This window comes from Cygnus atratus, chromosome 6 (genome assembly GCF_013377495.2).
Source record: "Cygnus atratus isolate AKBS03 ecotype Queensland, Australia chromosome 6, CAtr_DNAZoo_HiC_assembly, whole genome shotgun sequence".
In the NCBI taxonomy this organism is placed as follows: Eukaryota; Metazoa; Chordata; class Aves; order Anseriformes; family Anatidae; genus Cygnus; species Cygnus atratus.
In genome coordinates, this window is record NC_066367.1 from 16,731,172 (window position 1) to 16,757,130 (window position 25,959).

A 25,959-nucleotide genomic window follows, 5' to 3' on the forward strand; every position below is an offset into this window, starting at 1 on the left:
GGATCAGAGTAGCAGTAAGATGGGGTGAGACTATATATTGATTATTTTCATACAATACACTTGGCAAACACTTAATTGCTGCTAAGTTGTTAAATTATTCCTCTATATGGAGTATTGATCCAGAATGTTATTAGTGCACTGGGATTACGTTATAAAGTTCCAAACTGTGTGATAGCCAGGCTCAAGATTTAAGAATACTTTATAACATCACTTCACCTATTTCTAATGTATTTTGATATTCCCTGTGTCAATTTTAGCAAGCTTAGGATTTGTGAACGTTAGCTACTGTGCAGTTGCTACACCAAGACATTTTGAGATTTTATGAAGTTTTTTATGAAGTGTAGGTTCTCTCAGTTCTTATGTCTTGGTGTTACAAAATCATTTCCTATCTTGAAAACTCTTGAAAACAATAAGCAGACATGACAGAAGCTTTACAAACTGAATGCCATCTTCAGTAGGTAAGTTTCCTTTTTTTATATCTGAAGTGTCACGTGTGCCTACCATCTAAGCCCTGCACTTGAGGAAAGCACGGTTCATAAGGCTACCATATCAGGATTGCTTAGTTTGGTTTCTTAAAATTCCTGCTGTTTCCATAACTAATTTTGTTATTAAATCTCATATTCTTCTGAGGAGCACAACCATCTGCTGAGTAGAATAACATCTTCATTCACAAAAATCAGAAAGACATCTTCCAACCTACCAGTTCTTGCTTTTGATTAAATATGATAATAACAGTCTGAATTCATATTTGATATTCAGGTCCTATAGTGATGACAGTCATGGGGAAAAAAAATAAAGTCTAGTGGGGAAAAAACCTTTATGATTTCACATTAAATTAAGACAACAGAGGTTACTGGTTAATTAAGTTTCTTTGACAAGTGAAGTTGTTTATACAAGGCAACGGCCTGTAAATACCCAGAGAGCTCTTGCACATTTTACAAAGCATTTTTATAGATGTAATTATGCATGCCAACAAGAAGTTACCATTTTCTATTCTGTTCTCAATACTTTAATAAATTGCATATGAATGCAGTGAGTGCTACCTGTACATTGCAATGTGATTCCCCAGTCAGTTCCCTACCAAAAGGTGATAAATGTGCCTATTGGTGGTCATGGCTATTTACACCCACTTGTATGCCCAGCTCTGAAAAGTATACAAACATGCCTTGACATCAGTCACGTAACTGGGGCTATTAACTTCTTTACAGTTAAGCACAGACTGAGGTCATGCTCTGAGCAAGAACTTAGTACCCGAAAAATTACGTTACAAGAACTCTAATCTTTGTCACAATTTATGTTTTAGGCGGCTGAGCTGGTAACCAGTGAGTTCTTTGAACAAGGAGACAGAGAAAGATCTGAACTGAAACTCACCCCGTCAGTAAGTCTTTGTCACTTCTGAAATAGTTACCCACTTGAACAGGATAACAAAATATCATTGGGTTCATTCAGAAAAAATAACTGGTATAAAAAGAAGCATCTTGAAATAAATAAGAGCTTTGTTGAATAAGGAGATTCATTGAGAGCCATATATTAAAAGCTCTCCAGTCAACTTGGTCACTTTTGCTTTGAGCCCAACCGCATTTTCTGTACCTAACCCCAAGGTTATTCTGTCATTTAATTTTCTAAGCAATGGGTATTATTTCTCATACATAGAATTCAAATCAAAAATCACCAGATACTTAGGGACATTTAAACTTTATGCTGCAGTTGTCTGATATCTGTGTTATTTGATACATCAAATGCTGAAAAGCATTTCTGTAGATGTGCAACTAAATACAACACTTTGAAAGAATAAATTGATATTAACTGGAATATAGGCAGATGGGTATAAAGTTTCAAACACGAACTAAGAAAAAAATTCATAAAGATTTTCGGTGAATGATTTGAAGAGAAAGCCTCATCCAGGTTAAATACTTCAAAATGTTTACAAACTTGTCTGGAGGAAATGTGAGAAGAGAAACTAGAAAGTCTTCTAAAGAATTTAACTTACAAGCTATTTGCAAATATGCTTATGCTTCCAAAAATAAAAAAGACTATTCTAGTGGCTCAGATTTGTTCTAATTTGGTAACTGGCACATGAGCGTACTACCTGTGGGGATGTAATGAAGTCAAAAAATTTAAAAAGCTTGTAGAAAATGTTCAGATAGAGAGTTGCTAGTCAGCATGATAATTTGATGATATCTTAACTTAGAACTCATGGAATTTTTTTCTTGCATCATCCTTATGAAGATCTGAAAAGGACAGTATTTTTCAAAATGATTTTAATAGGAAATACAGAAATATCCTAACTGACATGCAAGATTCTCATTTAGGATTGAATCCTCAAATCTTAGCTCCATGTCTTATTTAGATAAACTGTGTGATAACTGTGTATGTCAGAAAGAGCAGGCCACAACTAGAAGACTTCAACCATGCATTTACTACAATGTAGTATGTATAGTTTGGAGTTTCTGGAAGGTTGAGAAGGAAAGTAAGTTTCCTCAGGAGACATCAGTTTGGAGGAAATGGGCCCATAGTAAAACCAGATTTTCCACATAAGAAGACAGGAACGTTTAAAACCTGGCATATTCAGAGAATAAAAGAAGAAATTTAGTGATAGACCACTAGAAGGAGGATTAAGATCCCATAGAAAAAAAACTGATGGACCAAGTAATCTTAGGGAGGATATGGAGGAAATTTATGTTTGAACTCTTCAGAACTAAGTTTCTTCCATCTTCTATAAGGCAGTACAGCCAATAATTGAGCCTCTTAAACATTGACTTAGGTCTCTCTAATTTCCTCTTTAGAGAGTGCAGCAGGCAGTGAAGTAGGCTGTATCCAGAAGAACAAATTGCTAACTACTCCCCAGACTGCTCTGTTGACTCCCCATGCTTTGGATTCACAGACATAGCTGGTTCTGCAAAAAGGGTCTTTAATTGGGAGGGAGGGAGGAAGGGAGCCAGGCCAGATCCATCACTGTTCATTTTGCTGAGCTGGAAGACCCTGTATGAGGAAAGGAAAATTTCTCCTCAAAGGTATCTACATTTATACAGAGGTGTTTTTTTTTTTTTTTTTTTTTACCATCTCAACTCCAACTGCAGAGCATTTATTTTATATTTCAGAATTATAAAATTTAAATACATTCAGCCTACAAATTTCAAAACAGAAATGAAAATAAACAGTTTATTTTTCATGCCAGACAAAGCAGTAGGAAGACTTCTGCAAAGATTGATTATGGTTTACAAAGTGTTCTGGTTTTGAGAATTTGATCATAGCTCCGAAGTGCTGGATGATGTATCTGTAAAATACTCCAGTGTAATAAAGCATGACAGTTTTGTTCCCTTCTCAATTCAGGCCATTTTTGATCGGAACAGGAAAGATGAACTACCCAGGTTGCAGCTCGAGTGGATTGATAGCATCTGCATGCCATTGTATGAGGTAATTTTTACTTACTGCTCCTTGTAGAGTCCAGAGAAGTTTGTTCCTGCCTCTCTAGGGAAAAAGAGCTTACTGTGCAGCCTTGAAGGCCCTTGGAATGAATGCTTTATCTCTCTTTGACTTTACCAAAAGTCTGAATTCTATGCAGAAATCTTCAGTTTCCCTGAAGGCCAGTAATATCTGCAAATATAATTTCTCTCCAAGTTATAAAAGTTGTTTAGGCAACTATTTATTTTATTATGCTTGACACAAACTGATTCTCATCATGGCGAGGTGTGGGGTGCTCTGCTGAGTGGTGCCGGTGGGCTGGACTCATTAGGTGCTGCTGTCCAACTTGTGCCTGGGCACATGTCCAAATACCTGTGAATCAAAAGGAGACACGGGGCCTTTGTGCTCCCTTCTGCTTCCTTTCCAAACTGTTAAGGGGCACTCTAGGCTATGCCTTTAGGGTCAGTGGCAAATGATTTGCGATATATGCTGCGTGCTGCTTAACTTGGAGTTTACTCTTTTAACAATGCTTCTGCACAGACTGCTTGGGTGTTTGGTATAAGGTGTAAACCCTCAAGTACTACTTAACTAGGGCTTTGATTGACCAGAATAATGCTTCCCTCTTTTTGGATTAGACCAGCTTCAGAATTTGATTCCTGCGTAATGTAAACTTCACCATTTTAACTGTTATCTATATAGAAAGCAGAGCTACACAGGCAGAATGATAAATGGAAAATAAGGCTAAAGCAACTTAACCATTGATAACTGTGTCTGCCAGTTTTCCTCCTACACACTGAAACCACACAGACCACCTTATGTCACTAAAGACTGCCCGTTTGGTCATTGCTATCTGTAAAAACATGGGGATGGCCATTTTGGGGGAACTGCAAAAATACTCTCCCTGCACCCCAAACTGCCTCACATCTCTGCAATGATGAACAAAACCAAGAGCTGGAAAGTAGGTACCAGCTCCCATGTTAATGGTGCACTCTTGAAATTGTGCACGAATGTAGCCTCCCTGTCCACACAGGAAAATGGATTAGCAGTTCCTTTTCATTTTATAGACCAGATATGTCACCAACAGCAAAAAAGGTAAGAAGGATGATCTGCTTACCCTGCCCTCCGTACCTCGTGGCATCTGAGGCTGCCACTGCCACTAGTGAAGGGGCTGCCCAGTAGCAAAGACAACTCCTATTGTGTGACAGGAAGAATATGTGCTGGTGTAAATAGAGAGGTGGACTAATGCTTTGCTTTGCCAATAGATCTGGTCCCTTCCTCAGGTCAGAATTTGTCATGATAAAATAAACTGTAAATCCATGGACTTCAAACAATTAAGACAAAGCAAGCACAGAAGACCCATAGAAACATACTTTTTTTCTTTTTAAATAATAAGCTCATCTTGGACACCAACAGGGGAGAGGGAGGGAATGACACTGGAGGAAAACTCTTAAAAACAATGTTCTATTCAATATAATAGTTCATATTACATTATAATGCATATTATACCAGAATTCATGATTTTTAATCCAAAAAAGTACAATAAAGCAGGAAGAGCTGATCATCAGACCATCCTCTGCAGGAGAAGACTAGATCAGAGCACTAATGCTCTGGTTAGTTAGCTCCATCTTAGCAGGAGATCTCTGGGGAATATATTCACATCTGATTTCCCTGCTTTCTGCTGTCTTTGCATCATGCTGTGCAGCTATTAGCCTGCTGCTCAACAACTTAAAAAAGAGACACCATCAAACCTGGAAGTCATTGCAGCACCAGCCTTAGGGGTAAACAGAAAACTTGATGTCATAGTACCACACTGCGGGAGATTCTCTCTTGAATGTGAAGCCAAGTTTTAATTTTCATATCCAGCTTAATCAAACCTCAATACACATATCACATCAGCAGTGTATTCAGACATTGTAAATCCTCTGGTTAGGGCTGGCTGAACACACTACAACTATGGGTAAGTCTTAAATTTTTATTATTTTTTTTTTCATTCTAAATATATTCCTTAAAATTCTAGCCTTTATAACGTGTTGTAGGGACAGAATGGGTTACATCATTACAAATGCAACATAAAGAGGCAGAGTGGCAGCTGACAAATTAGTAAAACCTTAGCAGTGCTTATGTAGCTCACCAGCATAGTGCTTATAAAAACCTTATGTTTGACAAACATTTGACGCTCATTTTGATACCAAAATTACAACATTAAACCATAGAGAAGAAACTCAAGGCTTTTGCATATAGTTATTTCCGTGCAAGTGATTAGAAGTCCTGAATCCGTATGGGCAGATCCTGGTGTCCAGAGGCCTGAAGGGAACTCTGCAGGGGAACACGTGCTTCCATACCAACCCAGCTGCTGTGGCAGGACCTAACGCTGTGCTTCATTTTACTTGACACCCAGACTGTAGAGATGGTCCCAGCAATCAGTGAATGCTGGCAACTACCATTACAGATAGAGAGGAGTTTTACTTTAAAAAGACCAGCAGAGCCCCCTGAAGTTTTCTTTACCCAAAGTAGTCCTGAGGGCAGGCTATCCTTGGCAGCTGCACATTTCTGAAGTACACAGTATGGAAGGAACTTCACAGCACAAACTTGCAGGAGTGATCTGACACCACCCTGGTGCCACTGACTACGCTGTAACAAACCATACTTTCTCCAGAGTCCAGAGCTAAGTCATATGTCAAAGTGCCCACAAGGAATATCTGATAATTCGCAGAGCTTTCTAGAGAGTTCTGGCCTTCCTTGCCTTAAGCTTTTTTTTTTCTTTGCCCCCCCCTTTTTTCCTCCATTCTGAAACATTCTTTGGGATTTAATCAGTCTTCTGGGGAGATTTGTCTCTACTTCCTCCATATGCATCTGCTCTCCTCTTCCTGCTTTCCTCAGGGTAGCTTATGACAACCCACCCTGAGGTGTAGTTTTTGTCCCAAGTAAAGGATGACCTAAGTCTCCTTTATTAGGCAGATGTGTATCACGGCAATGTGATAGAGCAAACACATGGCAGGAAATGTGTACCTCTGCTCATCTGGCTGGAACCATTTTCTGAGTTTGGCCCATTTTGTTTTTTGTAAGAATGTTTACAAGTGACTAGTAAATTCTCAAGATCCATGCACCTTCTGCTAGCCATCCTGTTTGACTGCTGTTTGGAATGCCAATCCAACCCTGAAGAAGGTTACAGCTGTATAAAATGTGCTATATAAGCTAATGTGAAGCTTGAAGCTGAATATAAATGCATAATGATAACTAGGATATAAAACAATAATAATAATTATACACAGATTTCCCATATCCAAGTGACTAAATCAAAACCTTTTTGTTTTTACTCTGTAAGCCTGACTTTTGGCACAAGGTAAGCTGTGGCTCTGCTCCCTCGATCTGTCCCACATTTGCTGTTCGATGTGGGAATTAAGCCACCTCCAATTTCAAAATACTGTAGTAATCAAATCTGTTTCCTTCATACTGTATATCAAAGGATTGTGAAGATAAAAGCTTCCCTATTTTTTGTTCATTTCTTTTTATTACACTTTGGACATTATAATTTTATTGAATTTACTTTTTTGTTACCGTAGTGATCACTGATCAGAGTATTTTTATGTGACAGTGAAGTTTTTGCCTTGAGTAGCATAACAGCCACCCATTTACTCTGAAGTTCTGATTTTAGGGGCTTTAGTTATGCTTTACTGCATCACATTTGCTCTTCATTCAAAAATGCCAGCAAGGAAAGCATTCATCAGTAGACAGATGAGAAACAAGCTTATTAGAATAATCATTTATAAGGAAAAAATGCATTTTTTGATCTGTAGAGCATTTAAAATCTACTAATGTAGCTTCAGTATGGAGTAATCATCCCCTTTTTTTGGTAGAACACTACATAAAGGCGAATCACATGCAACTAAAGCAGAAAATCTGACATCCTGCTGAAAATAAAGCACTATGGCCACACTGGCAGCTGCATTCACCATGCAGGGAAAGTATTATGTACTTAATTGAACATAAATGTTCGTGTTGTATAACGGGAGCACCATTTCAATCATTAAGACAAATTACTGCTCTGAACCTCCTGTAAAGAGATACTAAGAGTTTCAACACCAATAGATTCCTCTCCTGGACTCTGTGGTGTGTGCATACCTAAAACAGGATCAGCCACAGATTTTTCCTAACTCAGATCAGATTTCTCTGTAGGGAGCAGACAGAGCAGGAGAGTGAAGATCTTATTCTTTTTAATCATTATTTTTCTCACAAACAACATCAAAGCGTTAGTGATTCACTTCAAACAAAAGATGCTAACAGAAGCCCAGCTCTGTTCACAGCATTGTTAGGCAGAGACAGTAACACTATGAATAGCAGGGCCAAAGGCCATGCACTCTGCTTCTGGGCAGATAAATACATAGTCAGGTAGTCAGTGACAATGACAGCAGCTATTTAAATTTAAGGGAGATGTCTTTGTGGAAGATAAAGAAGCTCACGGCACATACAACTTATGTGTGCCTGAGATTGCCCTGCTCACCTCTACCTTGGTGCTCCATTGAATTGCTCTGTTTTAGTGCTATTCAAGATTTTCTTGGGAAGTAGGAGCTTTAAACACATAATGGTATATACAGAAGTGAAGTTGCATTATTCCTTCCAAGATTCTAGGGAGAATCTGGGAAGAGCAGAAACATTTATTTTTAATTCTAGCAAGTACTTTAAATGTTTTACACTTGAATGAAATGTTGAAGGACAGAGCCCTTCTTTATCACAGTTTGACAGACTTAGAAAGAAATCTAATCATTCTGTCTACAACTCCAAGTGCTCTGATATGCCTGCCTTCCTACAGACGATAATGTCCTGCCTTGTAATTAAATCCATCTTTAGAGTAATTCCCCTATGGTGATGTAGCTGCAAAAACATCTATCCTACTTGTTAGCAGATATTAAAGGAACATGGTATAATAAGTGGCAGAGCTTCTACAAAGTGTAGAAAAAAAAGGACAGAAGTCTCCAGCTATCATGGCTACATCTTTGCTTTAATTTCTCCGGTTCAAGAATTGACTTTGACCCCTGAATTAGAACTTCATATTCACACACAGTGATTTTTTTCCCAAAAGTTTATGCTCTAGCTACAATTATAAGGCAGGAGATTAACCTTTTAATATTCCTTTGCAGAAAAGAAGGAGGGGTATGCTTTAACAATCATGTTTACACTGCCGTGTCCTGATACAGCCCTTCTTCAAATACCAAATCTATCCTTTTCCCTCAGTCCCTCAATGACAATTTTGCATAAGGAAATATTGTATAAGAAAGTCAGGGTTCAGACCACTCCTCTAGAAGTCCAAAATGGGCTGTATGGTATGGCTTAGTACTTATCCAAGCAAGAGTCACTGGATGTAACCAAAACAATTTATTGGTTTGAAAGTCTCTGTCCTCAATATAGTAATAACTAAAAAAAAAAAAAATAAAAAAATAAATTGATTTAAAGGAGGAAGATCTTATCTGTATGAACATTTTGGCAATGGCTTGCTGTACCCGGCATTCACCCAAAACTGGGGTTGCTGACACAAAATTCAGAGCGCTGCTGTTCTATTTTGTTTGCACCTAATTAGGGGGCAGGGCTAGCACTATGTAGCGAGCTGTTCACTATGAACAATACACAGACATTCACTGAAACTTGTACACAAGTTCTTGAGAAGTATTTCAACAGAAAAAAAAAAGGGGGTGGGTAGGTTTGGGGAATCAGGACTAAACTGGAAAAATGTGTTCACAGGGAGGAATTTCATCAGCTCTGTGCGATTCTCATTGAAATCAGCTTTTCCCTTATAGAATGTTGAGGGAAGAGCAGGATAACTTTTGATAGATCCTAATGAACACCAAAAAGACATTAGCAAGGCTTACTTCTGATATATGGCTTGGACACAAAGAGTGAGAGAGAATGCATCTATGCTTCCTGGGACTGCCCAGCTGACAAGGATTAGTAAGGCAGATAGGCTTAGGATGCAGTCTGTGATACACCACGGACTGAGGCTGCACATACATTGGCAGATTAAATTAGTCTCACTTTCTGTTGAAATCCAGGGGGTAATATTATCTGAGGAAGAGCAGGTGCAGCATATTCTGCTGTGTTTGTAAGGAATCTGCTTCAGAGGAAATTTAATCAGGCAAATTATGCCAAATGCCAGTGCTGGGGGGGAGTTGGTAGCTAAGGATTATGTTAGGGATAAGGGTTTGTCACAGAGAAAAGAGACTTTGCACTGCAGAAGGATCTCTCTGTAGCCCTGAAATAGCGACGTGGCTGGGCTCAGCACATTTGTTGCCCTGCTGCTTGTCTACCAACGATGAACGTAATTGAGGCTACCTGGAATGAATGCTCTTGAACTTTCAGAAAACTCAGGTACTCTGACTATATTACAGCTTCCAGTAATGGGATAAACATCGGCAGACTGTTTTTGTTACCTCGTCATTCTTAACTTAAGAGTCTATTTTTTCTGCTACTCATATACTAATGGAGAGAAGAGGTGAAGAAGAGCTATACAATAAAAGAAAACCAGAAAAAGAAGAAGGAATGCTTTTACTTGTAATTCTCAAAGTCAGTCACTAAGTGATATGGAAAGGCATAATTTTGCTGGTTTCGAAACAAGGATTTTTGTGCCAATAAGTATCACAGACAGCTTTTTACAAGAGACACAAAGATCTTCATCCTCTTTTCTCATTTCCTGAGAGCAGGCAGGGCTTCTTTTTGGTTTTGGAAATTATTTTTGTTAGGATTTTTGTAATTTGGTGAGATTACTGATGAAACATTGTATTAGTATTGACAACTTCAGGAATGTACCAGTTTTCCCAAATTGGTTGGAAGAAGAGACAGCAGAAACATTTTTCTCTTCAGACAAGGGTATTTTTCAAATTACTTCTCAGTTATCTAATGCCAGAAAGATCTCAACTGAAAGTGCAGGTCAACAACTGAGATATTTGAGAGAATACAGAAGAATGAACATTTGCCATCAACTTTATTGAAGCTTGGCTTCACTAAGGTTTTCACCATGATCTGTGAGAAGAAGTGAATAATTCATAATACTACAGTTTCTGTTGCTGTTTTATTTAGGATTATCTGCTCAATGTGTTGCGAAGGACATGCAGTTGTGTATGGAAATGCATATAAAGATCTGAGGAAGTAGATTGAAAAGTTGGCAGATAAGGTAGAAGAGACAGCCAATAGAGGGAACTCAAATTGTACAGCAAATCTGAAAGAAGATAAATGGATAATTTAACAGCCATTCAGTTTTCAAGAAAGACAAAGCACAAACTACATTGCATCAGAAAAGGACTAGAAATGATGATGGATGAAACACTTCAAGTAAGTGTTTAACACAACAGAATCACAGTTGCCTGCAGAATTCCCAGCTGAGGGCAAATTCAAAGAACTAAATAAGGATATGAGGCTGATACGGTTTGAAGAGTTTTTCAAAATCCATTTAATAGTATGGCAGAAGACATTGATCGGCTGCTCGGCGAAAATGTTGAAAGGAGAAGGCGTAGAAACATTTTACATTTTGCACACTTCAGATGTAGAATCAAAACCATAAACAGTAGAGACCAATAAGAAGTTGTTTATGAAACACTAACTCTTCTGAGCAAACCCTCAGTTTCATGAAATTATTATGAACGGATGAATCATTTACAACTTTAGCAACACATCAGTTGAGCTACTTCAGTAGGTACCACTCCTGTATTGCTCTTTCCCTTTGACAGCAAAGCAACATTGATATTGGTCAGAACACACTTTGCTACCAGGAACTCTGTACATATTCCCTCCCCCCAAAGTACCTGGCATATCTTACTACCAGAGAATCTTATAATCAGCCTTCCATAGTATGTACGTTTAGTTACAAAGTAGTGCAGCATTATTCTTGCTACTGTACCATCACCAGAAATGTAACATTGATTCACAGCAGAAGAGCTGAATGCTCATATGTGTATTAGATCCCTTTCTGTTCACAAACAGCTCTCCTCCCCACCACTAACGATTTCTATATGGAACATAAAAGAAACTCCCATTTTCTATCAGGAAAGTTAGTGTATTCATTTCACCTAATTACAGTTTTAGGCATCAAAAGAAAAATCACTGGCAGAAATGCAAAAACAATGCACATCTGCACTGTGTATTTGACTCCGTGGAACTGCTCTCAGCTAGCCCTAGAAGGAATAAACAAAGTCTCCATCAACAATGAGATCCCAGTCTTTTTTTTTTTTCCCCCCATGAACTCAGCCGCCTCCCAAATACAGTAATTTCTTCTGGAACCTAATGATTACATATGACCCTGAATCAGTAGGGCAAATAATTAAGTCACGTGCACACAGTCAAAGGTTCATATAAGTTAATCCCTGCATCTTCTCTATATCACTGTATTTTATGTATTCTGCCTACAGAAGGTAGAATTTTATCTGTTTCTTTGGTTTTAGTACACAGGCATGTGTGCAGAAATGCTTTTGTTTTTTCTTAACATCTTCCATCAAATATTTGTATTATGAGGCTCAAATCTGTGGATGACTGCAGTACAGATCCCTTTTATCTGAACTAATCTGAAGTTCAAGGATTTTCAGATAGATGGCTCACCTTTGGCCTATGTATTCTTACATGAAAGCCACTTCAGCAAAACTCAGGAGTCCAATTCAGCTTTGCTGTAACTGGTCACGACTCTCTTGACTTCAGCAATGCTTCATATGCTTACACCAGGTCTGAATTTATCCCTATGGCTTCTCGGTCACTAGTCCTCCCTTCCAACTCAGAAACTGCCTACGTAATAAAAGTGATTCATTAGAAACCACTGGGTTCCAAAGCAGAGTGAACACTGCGACCTATAACTTTTTGATATGTGTTCAGTCGTAAAACTGAATTTATATGGTCTTATTCCATAAACTCGCTTTACAAATATTAGACCCGCAACCATACTTCCGTGAGCCATAATCTTGTCAAGGCGCATAAGTTAAACAAGGTCAGAACTGGGCAATATTTGGATGAGAACCTCAAAAAAAAAAAAAAAGAAAAGAAAAGAAAAAAGGAAAAAAGACACCCTCTGGAGGTCCTGCAGTGTTTGTAAGCTAGGGCATGCAATGCGCCCCTTAAAATGATTTGGTGTTAGTCTCAGAATACAACAAAACGTCTTTGTTTTAGCAGTAGTTTAGACTCTGGCCACATCTGTGCTGCACCTTGGCTGGTTCAGATAACATCCTTTCCCCGAGATGACGCTGATGTAACGGCTGCAATCCTCTGCCCCTCACCACTGCCCTTCCACCCAGAAGGCAGAAGATCTACCAACAAATGCCTCTGCTGCTATCTGTCACTCCCACCCTGAAGGTTTTGTTTGGTGGTTGTTTGTTTGGTTTTGGTACTTCTACACTTTCTGCATTCTCTATGCTTTAGTTACAGTGCTGGGTGGGTGCTGAAGTGCCAGTAACCTTCTGTTGTAGTAGAGGAGCCTGTCCATAAGAGGAGGTTGCCTTGTGAAAGGATGTTATGGGCAGAGCAGTACACAGTCACAAAAGAGACCTACATCACTGAAGGTGACAGGAAAAATTCAGAGCTATACAGTAACTTTCTGAGAAACAGCTTAGTCACATACCTGAGGTAACACATGGATGCAGAAGAGAATTGCAAACCTATCTGGCTTTTCCTAATGCTGGAGCACAAGCCACCAGCATGACCGCTCTCCTGGCATGCTTTATCACTCTGTGATGATGAGCAGCTATTACAGGAAAGGGGGTAAACCTGTGTCAGCTGTTGAAGACCAAGTGTCTTCCTATTGAAGCAAAGAATAAATTGGCCCTTAAGAAGCTGGGTAGCAAATTAGACAGCAAAGCAGTTTGTACAAGGCATGTATCAAAAATAGTGGCATGGAGGAGCAGTACATCAAGGTGGGGTTCATGCAGTAAAATGGAAAGTAAAAGTGCAGCCAGGAGGCAGAAAACCCTGACTAGGCTACAGCCAAATAAACCTAAATAGCTTTAGGAATAAATTGGTGGTTTAATCCGGATCAGGAACAGGTGCTATGCATGTAATTCAGTAAATAGTCGAGAACCTGCCAGAAGGGAGAGAAATGTGTTGCTTTTGAGATAATTTCCCAGAAGCTTCATAAAAGAAAATTGATTACTGGAGTTAAATAATTTAAACAGAGCCAGAAATATAGTAATCAAATGAGTTTTTAATTACATCTCAAGCAGAAGTAAAATCCAATTTGTGTACTTTGTATCAGAAAAGTCCTACTTAAATGCTTTGCTAGCTGGAAAAAAAAAAATAAAAATAAAAGCTAATTTCCATAGGAATTATAGTAGTTGGTTTAATTAAAAGGCTAGATCAGAATGAAAGAGTCCCAAAGTGAAAGGATACTAAATACAGAAGCAGTGGTTTAAACATCAGATCAATGTCTGAATAAAGACGTTTTATAGATTAAGTGCAAAATCTGCACTGTCAAGATCCCTATTCTAAATTAATATATAACAAAATAAAGTTTCTTAAAATTACACTATATATTCTGTCAGCATTCCATAGAGTTAATTGCTTGTGCTATGGTAAAACTGAATATCAAAGACATGGTTTATTCTTTCTTAAATATTCCTTTTAATTTATTTTCATCACAGTTAATGTTATTAGTTACCCATTCTGGTTATTTACCTAGTGACCTCTCTTGTGTCTGGGCTATCAGACTCCATAATATGCAGTTAGGAATACATTTCTGGGAAAGCTATGTATTGCCTTTTGGATTTAATAACATGTTTACAGTTCCTAAGATGTGGTGATTACAGGGTGTGGGTGCTTCTTGAATCCATTACTGATCAACTGGGGCTTCTGCTGTAGCCAACACAAAGGTAGTTGACCTCAGCAGCTCAAGCACCCACTGTCCTCCCGGCACCTTTGGTCCCAAGTGAGATGCAGGTTGCCTGTCAGAAGCTGGTCTCCTACCGTAAGAGCATGGCACATGCCTAGGCCTGGAGGGACAGGCAGTTGGTCATGCCCTGATCCCTGTTTGCTCCCTGGCTCTAGGATTGAAAATGTGGTTTTGTGCTAAGTCTTGGTAACAAAATGGTACAGAAAAGATGCAGCCATAGCCTCGAGCGGAGCAGACACGCTGAGACAAAGCCTACGGTCCAGTGAACTCCTCCTCTATGCTGCCTGTAGGCAGATACAGGTTGTTGATACATTTGTGATGGAAACACACTGCACGGCATTTTGTGCTTGTAGATCCTGGGGCTGATGGGGTGTGAATGCCGTATTTGTGCAGAGAGATGTTTGAAATGCACTGATTTTCAAACACAGGATAAAAATCTTAAGCAGATACTGAAAAAAATGCTTCACAAGAACTTTTTGAAGATTCAAGAAATGCCAGCAAGCTTAACTCTGGATGGATACTGGCTTCGTACAGAATGGATCTGCTAAGTTGCTGTCAAGATTTGAATGTTTGAAGTGCTACCTCCAGACACTTGATTTGGCAGAGGCCATGCAGGTGCTAAGGACATCAGCAGTGAGCTCGTCGGACAGGTGTTTTTATTGCATTGCTGCTCCTCTTTTTTAGATTCCACCAAACCAGGTTTGGAGAACACATAATGGTATGAAATAAGGAGCTAAAACAGGGAGCTGTGAGGTGTGGTGCCAGGAGTGTTACATCCCACAGCCACTCTTAAAACAGCACAAATGCCACCAGGGAGCAATAGTGTCCGTGGCAGAGACCGCAGTAAGCACTACCCCTTACTTCAGTCCCAAAGCTGCAAAATTATCTGCCCAGTCTGTGCCATATTCTCAGGAAATAATTTCAAGCAGATTTGCTTCAACTTCCACACAAATCAGCTACTTACTCATGGCATGATTTTTCAGAAGTGCTGAGCATTCATATTTGCTACCGAAGTCAACTGAAATTGCAAGTTTTCAGCACATCTTAAAATCAGGCCATTAACCTTTAATTATCATATAATAGCTCAATTAAAAATTTACCGAGACTTACTTCAGTAGCTAGCCAAGCTCCATGGCTTACAGGCTAGCTATAAAAAGTCCAGTTCTTTAGTGGTGTCTGAGCTCTGGGGACCATTTAACGTGGTTGCTGTTAGGCCTGCTATTTAAAGCACACACAAAAAAAAGAAAAAAAAATAAAAAGAAAATAATCAACTACAAAGGTACCTTCTTCCCTTCTCCTTTTCTGTTCTCCCTTCTTTTCATTATAATTTTCTACACTTTTAGAAGATAAACCTTTGCTGCCTTCTCCATCCTTTTTTTTCCTTGCACCAATCCTTTATTTCAAATGGCAAGTATGTAGTTTCCATGCTATCAGAGAAAGTGCAATACCCAACTTTCATCAAAACCCATTTCTTCCCAATGAAAAAAGCTGCAAAAGAAAAATACTTCTTCTGTCCTGAACCAGCACAGCACATGGCCACTCTGGGGGCAGCTGTTAACCCTCTCTTTGCATCGTGTGCTGCTATTGATGGGGTTCTGTCTCTCTTCAATGTAGGGACAAAGCCATGTGAAACACTTACTGTCTTTCCACAGAAACATTTGATATGAAAGAGGAAGTTGAAATAAACTTCTAGCAAAAGAGCACAGGGATTATATCATTTGGGGGCTAATTCAAATCCAGCTGAAAACAGATAAAAGACTCTTACTGGCTTCTGTGGGCTTTGGACTGGGTATGTAGAAAAGAGGTGATTTCAGTGGAATTTAAAAAGAAACCTTTCTTTTTTTTTCTTTGAGGACACAGAAAGGGATTTTTTTGCCACCTTTGGAAAGCCTGGTACTGTTGTGGTTTACTCATCTATAGCAGGAAATAAGAAGCTAGCACATGGGAGAATCTGAAGCTTATTTCAGCTTTGTCCAGCTTGTCATCCAACTAGTTCATAGCTACCAGTAACCAAGAAGCCCCAGGCACTTGGGGGATGCCTCAGAAGGACTATCTGTAAGGATTACAAGAAAGCTCTAGTAGTTGTGCGGCAATTCTGCCACCTTATGTGCTTTTTTTTGACATTTTTGATGGCTTACTTAAAGCCTCAAGTCAAATGAGTATGAGATAAAGAAATCTCAAAGGGAATGAAAAATTTTACCTACGTGGGAATTTACAGCCAGGGGCGAGGAGGGTGAGGGGCATGGTGCAGATCAGGCTCCTTTTACCACGTTACTCCCTAGTCTGTCCATCAGCAGACTAGAAATACCATCAATATTTTTTTTCTCTCCCCCTCCCTTTTTTTTTTTTTTATTTTCTTCCAGTCTCTAGTGAAGCTGAATGCGAAACTGAAGCCTATGCTGGACTCTGTGGCAGTAAACAGAGGTAAATGGGAGGAGCTGCACCAAAAAAGACTTCCTTCTCAGGCAGCATCCTCGACCTCCTTTTCCTCTAGCTTTACCGTGTCTCTCAAAGACATAAATTAAGCCTGCAAATGTCAATGTCTATTTATGATAAAAGCTGTCTGAAAGGCTTCCGTAAGCTTTGGCACACCACTTTTTTTAAGAAATGCTTTCAGAGACATGCTTAATTGATCGGATATTATCTTGATGGCAGCCTAGTTTGGTTTTACTCGGAGCTTTAGTCAGTCTGAAGGGAAGGCCTGCGGTGAGATTGCGCTGGTTTCCGAAATGACATGGAAGACAGCACAAGAAGCATTCATTCAGCTCCGCTCCATTTCAACTGCTGCTGTAAAAATCTGTAAAGCTGACAACAGACTGAAATATAAGAACTTGCAGCTTAATAAAATTAATAATACAGAGCAGAACTGGGATGCAAGCTGGTCAATTCACATGCAAGGAGCTGCAGGAAAGCAGAATAGTATGTAATTACATTGTTTTGCATCTCTTCAGTACATGTTATGAATCAATTATGCCTGCTTTTGTGATGTTCCTCTCTCACTCTTCCCTCCTCTTTTATGCCTGGATGTTCTGAAAAGCCTGCTTTGTATTCTAAAGAAGTATTTTTTTACAACAAAGCTTCTTAGTGATTGATCAGGGCCTTTAGAATTGCCTACCTTTGCTACATTTAACAACAAACTTTATTATCTTTAAAAATACCAATCTGTCCCTGCTTCCCTGAGAAATTCATATTAACAATGCAGTAAATTTCTCAGCAATGGGAAGCTTGCATAAAAGCAAAATATTGCATGGTAATTTTAGAGGGTTGTTGTTTGTTTGTTTGTTTTTAAATACTCCTTTAACACAGTTTTTTAAATTACAGTGTCCCCTAAGGAAAAAAATAATGGGCTTCAATGAAAATAGAATAAAAATAAAAAAGAAAATCTGCTGCCTTATGCTTCAGGTTTATATTATATTGAAAACTGGACCATGGATAAGCCTTTCTAGTATAATCTGCAGCTGAATGAGTATTTTGAAATGACGGAGAGAAAGAGTATCATTGGACTGACTACCTCTTCTCTTGCAGTTCTTTCAGTACAATTTAAGATGGTTATTATTACAGCTAGTGCAGTCCTAGAGTCACACATAGACATGTGCAGTAGAGGGGTTCATTAAAGTTTAATCAAACACGATAGGTCACAAAACCAAACATGTCCAGTTCTATGTCATGATGCTGGTATTATGTGAAAGTTGGTCTCCTTCCATTAGTACAGGGATCACTAGGGTAGCAAAACTGTGATCTACGAACTGAGGGTGCTTTCTCTGCTGCTTGACGGGGCACAAGAGGAGTCGTGTTGCAGTGCTTACGAGTTCCCATTCATGGGAGAAGAAAAGCCTTTGTACTCCATGAAAAATGCGATGCTAAATATAGCATTGTCTGGCAGCAGAAATTAAAGCTGAATTCAGCTTAATTTTACACCTGTGACAAAGTCCACTTACTTCATGGAGGTACCTTGAACTGACACCAGCCTCATGGAAATCAGAACCTGGCCCAGTGGACCAGATGCTATAAGGAGCCTTCCTGCTTTCCAATGAAAGTGAGTTGTTAGCAGCTTTGAAAAGCTGACTACATCTGTCTGATAATCAAACAGAAACAACAAATCTGCTGATCACTTCCTTAAAAAAAAAAAAAAGAAAAGAAAAAAAAAGAGAACACAGACCAACAACAAAACAAAACCCTCTGTGCTATTAATCATATGTATAGGGGAATAGCTGGGAATTTCAGTACCGTTGCAAGCCAATATGTTACCATGCAACTGAACCACATCATTTTCTCTATCACAAAGAAGCAGGGAAGGAGCAGGGATCCAGATTGCACAGCAGTGAATACATGCACCAAATAGAAATGTTTCTGCTATTATTTTACCACTTCTTTCTTTCCTGAATAAAGATAGATGCAGGATAGTAAGCATAAAGCCATATAAAACTTGTAACACATGCTTTATGGGAGAAACACATACTAGGAATTGACATAGTACTGCTGGCAGGTACACATAGCTTTCCTGAATTTTGATACTGCATATTGCTAAGTGTAACATAATTTATAGCGCGTGCCCTCCGGCTCCCCCCAAGGTTGAGTTTCCCCTCATTTCCTCTCCTTTTTATTGGCTTCAGTGCGCTGTTGCCCATGGCAACACCCACCGGCAGTGATGGGAATTCAGCACCACCGCAACCTGACATACAGTTGAAGCTCTAACAATGTCAACCATCAATCAAGTGACTGTTTGTAATTGCCTCCATCTATTTCTCCTGTCTTTTGGTATCTTTGCTATTGTGGGTCAAAAATCAGAAAGTGCTGACTAATGTTTTGGTTCCGTTCCTCCATCACAAGGAAGAAAATGAGAGCACACAGTTAGATCCTTATCAAATTGTTCTCAGGAAAAATGAAGCAACCCTGCTGAAATCAGGAGGTCACAGTGACGTATCGCAGAACAGAATTTGATGTCCGAAAGTGATACAGCTCAGTTTTAAAAAATATATATCTTAAAACATGCTAAATGTTTTTAACACAGTTTAGGCATCAACGAAAGACTCGTGTTTGAGAGAAAAAGAAAATCCTTTATGGAATTCTTTGTCAGGTAAAGAAGCATATTCCAAGTTTCTCGTATTTAAGATGCTGGGAAACATTTTTTAACTAGTGCTTACTATCCCAAGACATACTCAGCACAGACGAGATGACTATGGGTTAGGAAATCGGAATTCTCCTTCGACTTGTTTCCCTGCTGACTGCACGAGCACAGATGAAAACCCATTGAAATCACACTAGTTCTGTGGCTGCATACAAAACACAGGACTAGCAGAGGCAAGGACAAAGGACACAGGGCGAAGAGGACGGAGAGCCCACTGTTACCCAGCACAGTACTAGTAGGGTGCCTCCCACGTGGCCTCGCCTTGGAGATGCCCACCACAGGCTGTTCTGGCTCAGCAAGAGAAGAGTCCTCCCTTCCTTGCCCCTGCCGTTAGTGGAAATTTTGCCTTGAATGGGGACTCAAGTATTTGCAACTCCAGTGCTAAAATGCAGTGAACATGAGGCACGTCCATAGGGTCACAGGGCCTGCGTTCTCCCCCAGAGGTGCTTTGAGCCAGTTCAGCTGCAATGCAGTCCTCAAAAATAGTTCTGGACAGGCAGCAATTCCACTCAGGATTCCTACCTGTGAGACTGCTGACCAAAATCAACCCTTCCTCACCAAAGAAAACAGGTCTAAATGCTACAGCATCACTTAGGGCCATCAGAAGGGAGCCTGGTGTTCAAGCCCTGTTTGGTTTGGAGCAGGCTTCAAACTGCAGGTGCACCTTCTTCCCCACCGTCTGGGAGGGAGCCACAAGGGCTTCCCATGGAAGCCCTTTACAGGTGCCCAGCAAGGAGACAGGAGGTCTGCCAGGTGCTGCCACTGTGTGCACCTCGCTCCTGGGGAGCTGCGCAGAGCCGAAGGGTTTTGGTGGCACAGGAGGGGCCCTGGGTGCATCCTCCTGGGTTAAAGCAAGCCCCTGCAACACAACACTGTGACCCCAGCTGGAAACCCAGCACTGTTCGAGGCAAAGACCACCAGGGCCAGAGGGTCTCCTACACATCAGGCAGAAGGAGGGTTTCCCACCTCCCACAGACAAGATGGGTAAGAGGTAGGTGTCTTTGGCCATAGTACAACCAGACAATTTGCCCTCAAAGTGGACCATCATTTTGCCTTTCTCCCAGCCTGGGACCTACAGGCAAAAGAAAACTTCATAACTTGATCAAGACCTAGACATCTGCTTCTGGCAGGACACAGTTTTGTGTCACACACAAGGTTAAGCAGCAGAAGCTCACAAAAGTTTAATTTGGATGCCTAATGTGGCAGTTAGACACGTAACTCCCCATCTAGCTCTGTCATAGCTCTTACTTCTTTGCCGGACCAGGGATCTTGCTGAGAAGGCCATTAGTATGTTTTGTGCCCTGCAGAAAATGACTATAGAGTAGAGGAGCGCGTTTCTTTTTAGCTCAGGTATTCATTCAGATGGTGTCCTTGGTACATCAGCTGCGTTTTCCAGACTGTTGTCCTTGCTAATTGCTCCTTCTTATAGTGCACTTCAATTTCATAACGTGCCTGTAGTTATCAGCACAGCCAATACTAGTACTCACAAACTGTTTTTGAAAACTGCAACCAGCAGTGCCTGAGATCATTTTTAATATTTAGACTAATTAATCCTAGTAGAAAAATTGGAGTGTTTCAGCCTGCAGGCCAAATATTTATTTTCCCCCCATATGATTAAACAAGTTATAGACAGTTTATGCACTGAGTACAGATTAGAACAGGTTTCTTTCAAGGCTACATAAAACATGTTAACAGACACTTCCAATGCTAAGAATGTTCTGGGCAAGAAAATGTAGAGTGTAACATGTTTTTATTGGCTTTTCCAAGAAACTGACGATTTTAATAGTAAAATCGTGTGAATGGTTTCTAAGAAAACAATGAAATTTGAGGTATAAATCAGCTGAAAGGAGAGTCTCCAGAGGTTTTCATGACTTGAATGTGACAGTATTGGAATATATACTGTGTATCGCTTGTTACCTTTTCTTTCTTGGATCATCTTGTACTTAATTACCAATTTATAAGTGTGTTGGACACTGCATCTTACAGTTGTGTGGGAAATACCATTGTAAGCTTTGAATCTTTGCGTATGGGAAACAACTGACACATGCACAGAAATAGTGTGTGTATTTTCTAATGCAAGTGTACCCTATATACTTTCAAAAATGAATACTGAGAAAGACTTCTGCCTTCTTTTCCTTTTTGCATTTTAAGATAATTACCCTCATTGTTTTGCTTTAGTAGATCAACCAATGCTGATTCAGCTTTTTAAAGCATGTTTTTGAAATTAACAACTTGGTTTTACTGGTCTCTCTAAAAATAATAAATCACTTTAATGGTTTCCTGTGATTTATTTTTTTTATTTATTTTTCATTGAAACTACCTTGTCAGAATGAATCAGAGCTGTATTGTATTGATTTCTGAACTACGCAAATAGAAGAGCAGTGAAAACACATGTGACTGAGCAGCTCAAATACAATTTTTGAAGCATGACCTTGCAGCACTCATTCCTGGGAGCAAACCTAACTCTACCAGCTGCACTTGGCATTATTCTGGAACGATCAGAAACCAAATCTAGCCAATGACTATAACAGAACTATTTACTCGTATAAAAAATATACAGATTAGTACAAGTCTGTGATACCAGGTATGTCATTATTCTGTAGAAATACCATGTACCCTTGGGGAAAACACCACCACCACCACCACAAAAAAAAAACTATAGTTCCCTCCAAGGAAAAAGGACACTGTTGAAATAAGCAATTTCAGAAAGTAGGAAAATATTTGATCTAAGCTTTTAAAGCAGTAGGAGAGCTGTCAGATTCTGTTAGGATACCAGCATTGTTCCTTCCATCAGCCTTTACAAACTTAAGCTCTTGACACCTTGTAAAGATTTCATATTCAAAAAGCACAAGACATCAATAAAATATTTCTTGTCCTGTGTTCTAGGGCTGCGCGTTTAGCTTAGGGCTTTTTCTTATAGTATCACTACTTAGGAGTACTTAAAGTCAATTACTCAAGGTTTAGAAATAAAGGATTTGAAAAACATCAGTAAATTTTAACTTTACTCTCTATTCTTGTCGGCTGCAGGAAATACTGAAATGAGGAAAATATTTAAGTCTAAGTAGTGTTTTAAGGACACTATTTCTATTTTAGCTGCTGTAGAACTGTTATTAAACTCTCCGGTTTATTACTTGGAAGATAAAAGCACAAAGGGGAACAGAAAATGATAGGCGGATATAGAAAATGCAATTTCTTTCTAAGGCATCAGGTCTCATTCGCATCGTGGCTGCTAGAAAAGCAAGGACTCAGCCACCGTAAACCCATCTTATTCCAGCATTAGGCCCTTAAAGTGGCTTTTCCGATGTGGCAGAGCTGATGTGGGCACACGGCGGGTTTGGCCTGCTCTATTGTCTGTCCTCAGCCGCGCTTCTCTACTGCTGGGCACGAGGCCTGTCGGGTCAGGGAGCCTGGCGGAGGCCAGCGAGGGCAGCAGGTGCCGGGGCTGGTGCATCTATTGCCAGGCTCTGGGTGCCAGCGGCACCTTCGGCCTTCTCGTGCAGGTGGGCAGGGGAACTCATTTCTCCAGGCAATAGATTTTGGTGATTTTTGTTGACTTCGGGCAGCTGCTGGATTAAGTACAGAGCTGAGGGACAGCTGAGTTCGGCCACCGTCGCAGTTTGCCTGAAGGCGAGCAGAGCACCTTGGCAGGGCCGTGCCGTTGCCCCTTCTCTCATGGGCCGTGCAGCAGCAGCAGCAGCGCCGGCTCCCGGCCCCGGGTCCCGGCGCCTACAGCTCCCGGCGCGCCCCGCGGCCGCCGCCTCCCGCTGCCGCTGCCCGGAGCCGTTCCGGGGCGCGGGGCCGTCGCCGCGGCAGCGGCGATGGAGGCGGCGGTGTCGGACGGGCAGTACACGGCCGTGGTGTACGGGCTGATCCGCGGCGGGCGCTGCGCGGAGGCGGCGGCGCTGCTGAGCCGCGAGCTGCAGAGGGGCTGCCGCTCGCGAGGCGGCCTCTCGCTGCTGGGCTACTGCCACTACCAGCTGCAGGACTTCGCGGCGGCGGCAGAGTGCTACGAGCAGCTCTCGGCGCTGCACCCCGAGCTCGACGCCTACCGCCTGTACCGGGCGCAGGCCCTGCACAAGGCCGGGCTCTACGGCGACGCCCTGCGTGCCGCTGGGCCGCTGCTGGAGCGGCCAGCCTACCAGGGCCGCGCGCTGCGCCTGCAGGCCGCCGTCCGCTACGCGCAGGGCGACCTGGCCGCGGCCGAGAGCCTGGTGGAGGAGGCGCTGGCCGCAGCCACCGAGGGCGGTGGTCCCGGGGCAGCCCAGGACCCCTCGGAGCGGGCCGATGCCGAGGTGAACCTGGGCTGCCTGCTGTACCGGCAGGGCCGGCACGAGGAGGCCAGCGTGAAGTTCGCCGGCGCCATGCAGGTGCTGGGCTGCTGTCCCGAGCTGTCCTACAACATGGCGCTGTGCTGCTACGCCGCCAAGCAGTATGCCCCCGCCCTCAAGCACATCTCCGACATAATAGAGCGCGGCATCCACCAGCACCCCGAGCTCAGCGTGGGCATGAGCACTGAGGGTATCGACGTCCGTAGCGTGGGCAACACGCTGCTCCTGCACCGCACGGCCCTTGTGGAGGCCTTCAACCTCAAGGCTGCCATCGAGTACCAGCTGCACAACCTGAAGGCGGCCCAGGAGGCGCTCACAGACATGCCGCCCCGGGCGGAGGAGGAGCTGGACCCGGTCACGCTGCACAACCAAGCGCTGATGAACATGGACAGCCAGCCCACCGAAGGGTTTGAAAAACTGCAGTTTCTCCTGCTGCAGAACCCCTGTCCGCCAGAAACTTTTGGAAACTTGCTGCTCCTCTACTGCAAGCATCAGTACTATGACCTGGCGGCTGATGTGTTGGCAGAGAATGCCCATTTGACCTACAAACTGCTCACGCCTTACTTGTACAATTTCCTGGATGCCATTATTACTTGTCAGACTGCCCCCGAGGAGGCTTTCCACAAGCTAGATGACTCAGCAGGGATGCTGACCGAGCAGCTGAGAAAACTCACGAAGCAGGTACAGGAAGCTAGGCAAAACTGGGATGATGAAGCTGTAAAAAAGGCCGTTAATGAGTACGATGAGACTCTGGACAAATATATACCTGTCTTGATGGCCCAGGCAAAGATTTACTGGGACATGAAGAACTACACAATGGTAGAAAAGATATTCCGCAAATCGGTAGAGTTCTGTAATGAATATGAGGTATGGAAGCTCAACGTGGCTCATGTGCTCTTCATGCAAGAAAACAAGTATAAAGAGGCTATTAGCTTCTATGAGCCGATAGTTAAAAAGCACTATGACAACATTCTCCACGTTAGTGCCATTGTGTTGGCTAATCTCTGTGTTTCCTACATCCTCACAAGTCAGAACGAAGACGCCGAGGAACTGATGAGGAAGATTGAGAAGGGGGAAGAACAACTGTCCTATGGTGATCCTGAGAAAAACACCTACCATCTCTGCATTGTCAATCTAGTCATTGGTACCCTTTACTGCGTGAAAGGAAACTACGACTTCGGGATTTCAAGGGTCATTAAAAGCCTGGAGCCGTATAACAAAAAACTAAGCACCGATACGTGGTATTATGCCAAAAGGTGTTTCCTGTCCCTGCTGGAGAATATGTCCAAGCACATGATCATGCTACGTGACAGCGTTATTCAAGAGTGCATTCAGTTTCTGAAGCAATGTGAACTGTATGGAAGAAACATCCCAGCTGTCATTGAGCAGCCACTCGAAGATAAGAGGATGCACAGTGGGAAAAATACAGTTACGTATGAAGCCAGGCTTTTGAGGGCACTGATGTATAAGATTGTTGGATGGACTCTGTAAATGACGTTCCTGTACAGTAGAGATTAGAATCTTGTGTCTGATCTTTTTTTAGATTGTGGGGTGATGCTTACCCTGGTAGTACTTAGTGGTCTGCTTTTTTTCTTGATTGCTTGCATTTAAATATTTTGTCCTGTATTTTAACAACATTCAGTGGAAAATAAAATATTTGCGTGAAATTAACATGCACCAAAATAACTAGGGGCATTCTCAGTCACGTCATGAACACCTTAAGATTCACTGACCAAGCACTACAGAAGTACCATAGAGTTTTCACCTGTAAAATATTTTATCCCTGTGAAATTTTCACCAAGTTTCTTTACATTGTTCACAGTTGAAAATAATTTGCTCACCATCTCTCCTAGCACAGATATTGAAGAAACAGAGTTATTTCAGTTCTCTTATTTGTGCCTGTGTGTGAAAAACTTCCTTCTTTTGCTTCTTTCAAGCTATTTTTAATATGTCACAGACTGTGTTCATAGTATATTCAAACATTAAAAGTGGCTTTATAATAAAAAATCACTCCTACAAAAATTAACATTGCCTTTTGTTGTAAACTCAGTAATCATGCATGATTATTCTGGCAAGTTGTAGACCTAATACAGAGACCAAAAATATATTCCAAGGAGAGCATCATGAGTGGGCATAAGGAGCTATAGAGACACTGCCTGGTGCTTCCTTTTCCCATGCTGTGATCCCCAGCATCCCCTTGCCAGCACCATCCACGTAGCACCTGTTGCCTGCAGACCTGTGTGGCAGCA

General features: G+C 41.3%; 2 protein-coding genes across 2 annotated transcripts in view; both read left to right on the forward strand.

The window, feature by feature from the left end:
• PDE11A (phosphodiesterase 11A) overlaps positions 1-16,779 on the forward strand; it is a 129,394-nt gene extending 112,615 nt beyond the window's left edge. The window contains exons 19-21 of the mRNA XM_050711656.1: positions 1,304-1,378; positions 3,334-3,417; positions 16,618-16,779. Of these exons, the coding sequence (XP_050567613.1) occupies positions 1,304-1,378; positions 3,334-3,417; positions 16,618-16,779 (321 nt within the window). The remainder of the gene's footprint in view (positions 1-1,303; positions 1,379-3,333; positions 3,418-16,617) is intronic.
• A 6,096-nt stretch (positions 16,780-22,875) lies between these two features.
• IFT70B (intraflagellar transport 70B) lies at positions 22,876-25,736 on the forward strand. Its single transcript, XM_035566962.1, has one exon. It carries the CDS (start codon positions 23,201-23,203, stop codon positions 25,199-25,201), a length of 2,001 nt encoding a protein of 666 aa, XP_035422855.1. The 5' UTR covers positions 22,876-23,200; the 3' UTR covers positions 25,202-25,736.
• The last annotated feature ends 223 nt before the right edge of the window (positions 25,737-25,959 follow it).

Bases quoted from the DNA above. Each gene is read 5' to 3' on its own strand.
- IFT70B (XM_035566962.1), top strand. From the start codon at position 23,201: ATGGAGGCGGCGGTGTCGGACGGGCAGTACACGGCCGTGGTGTACGGG.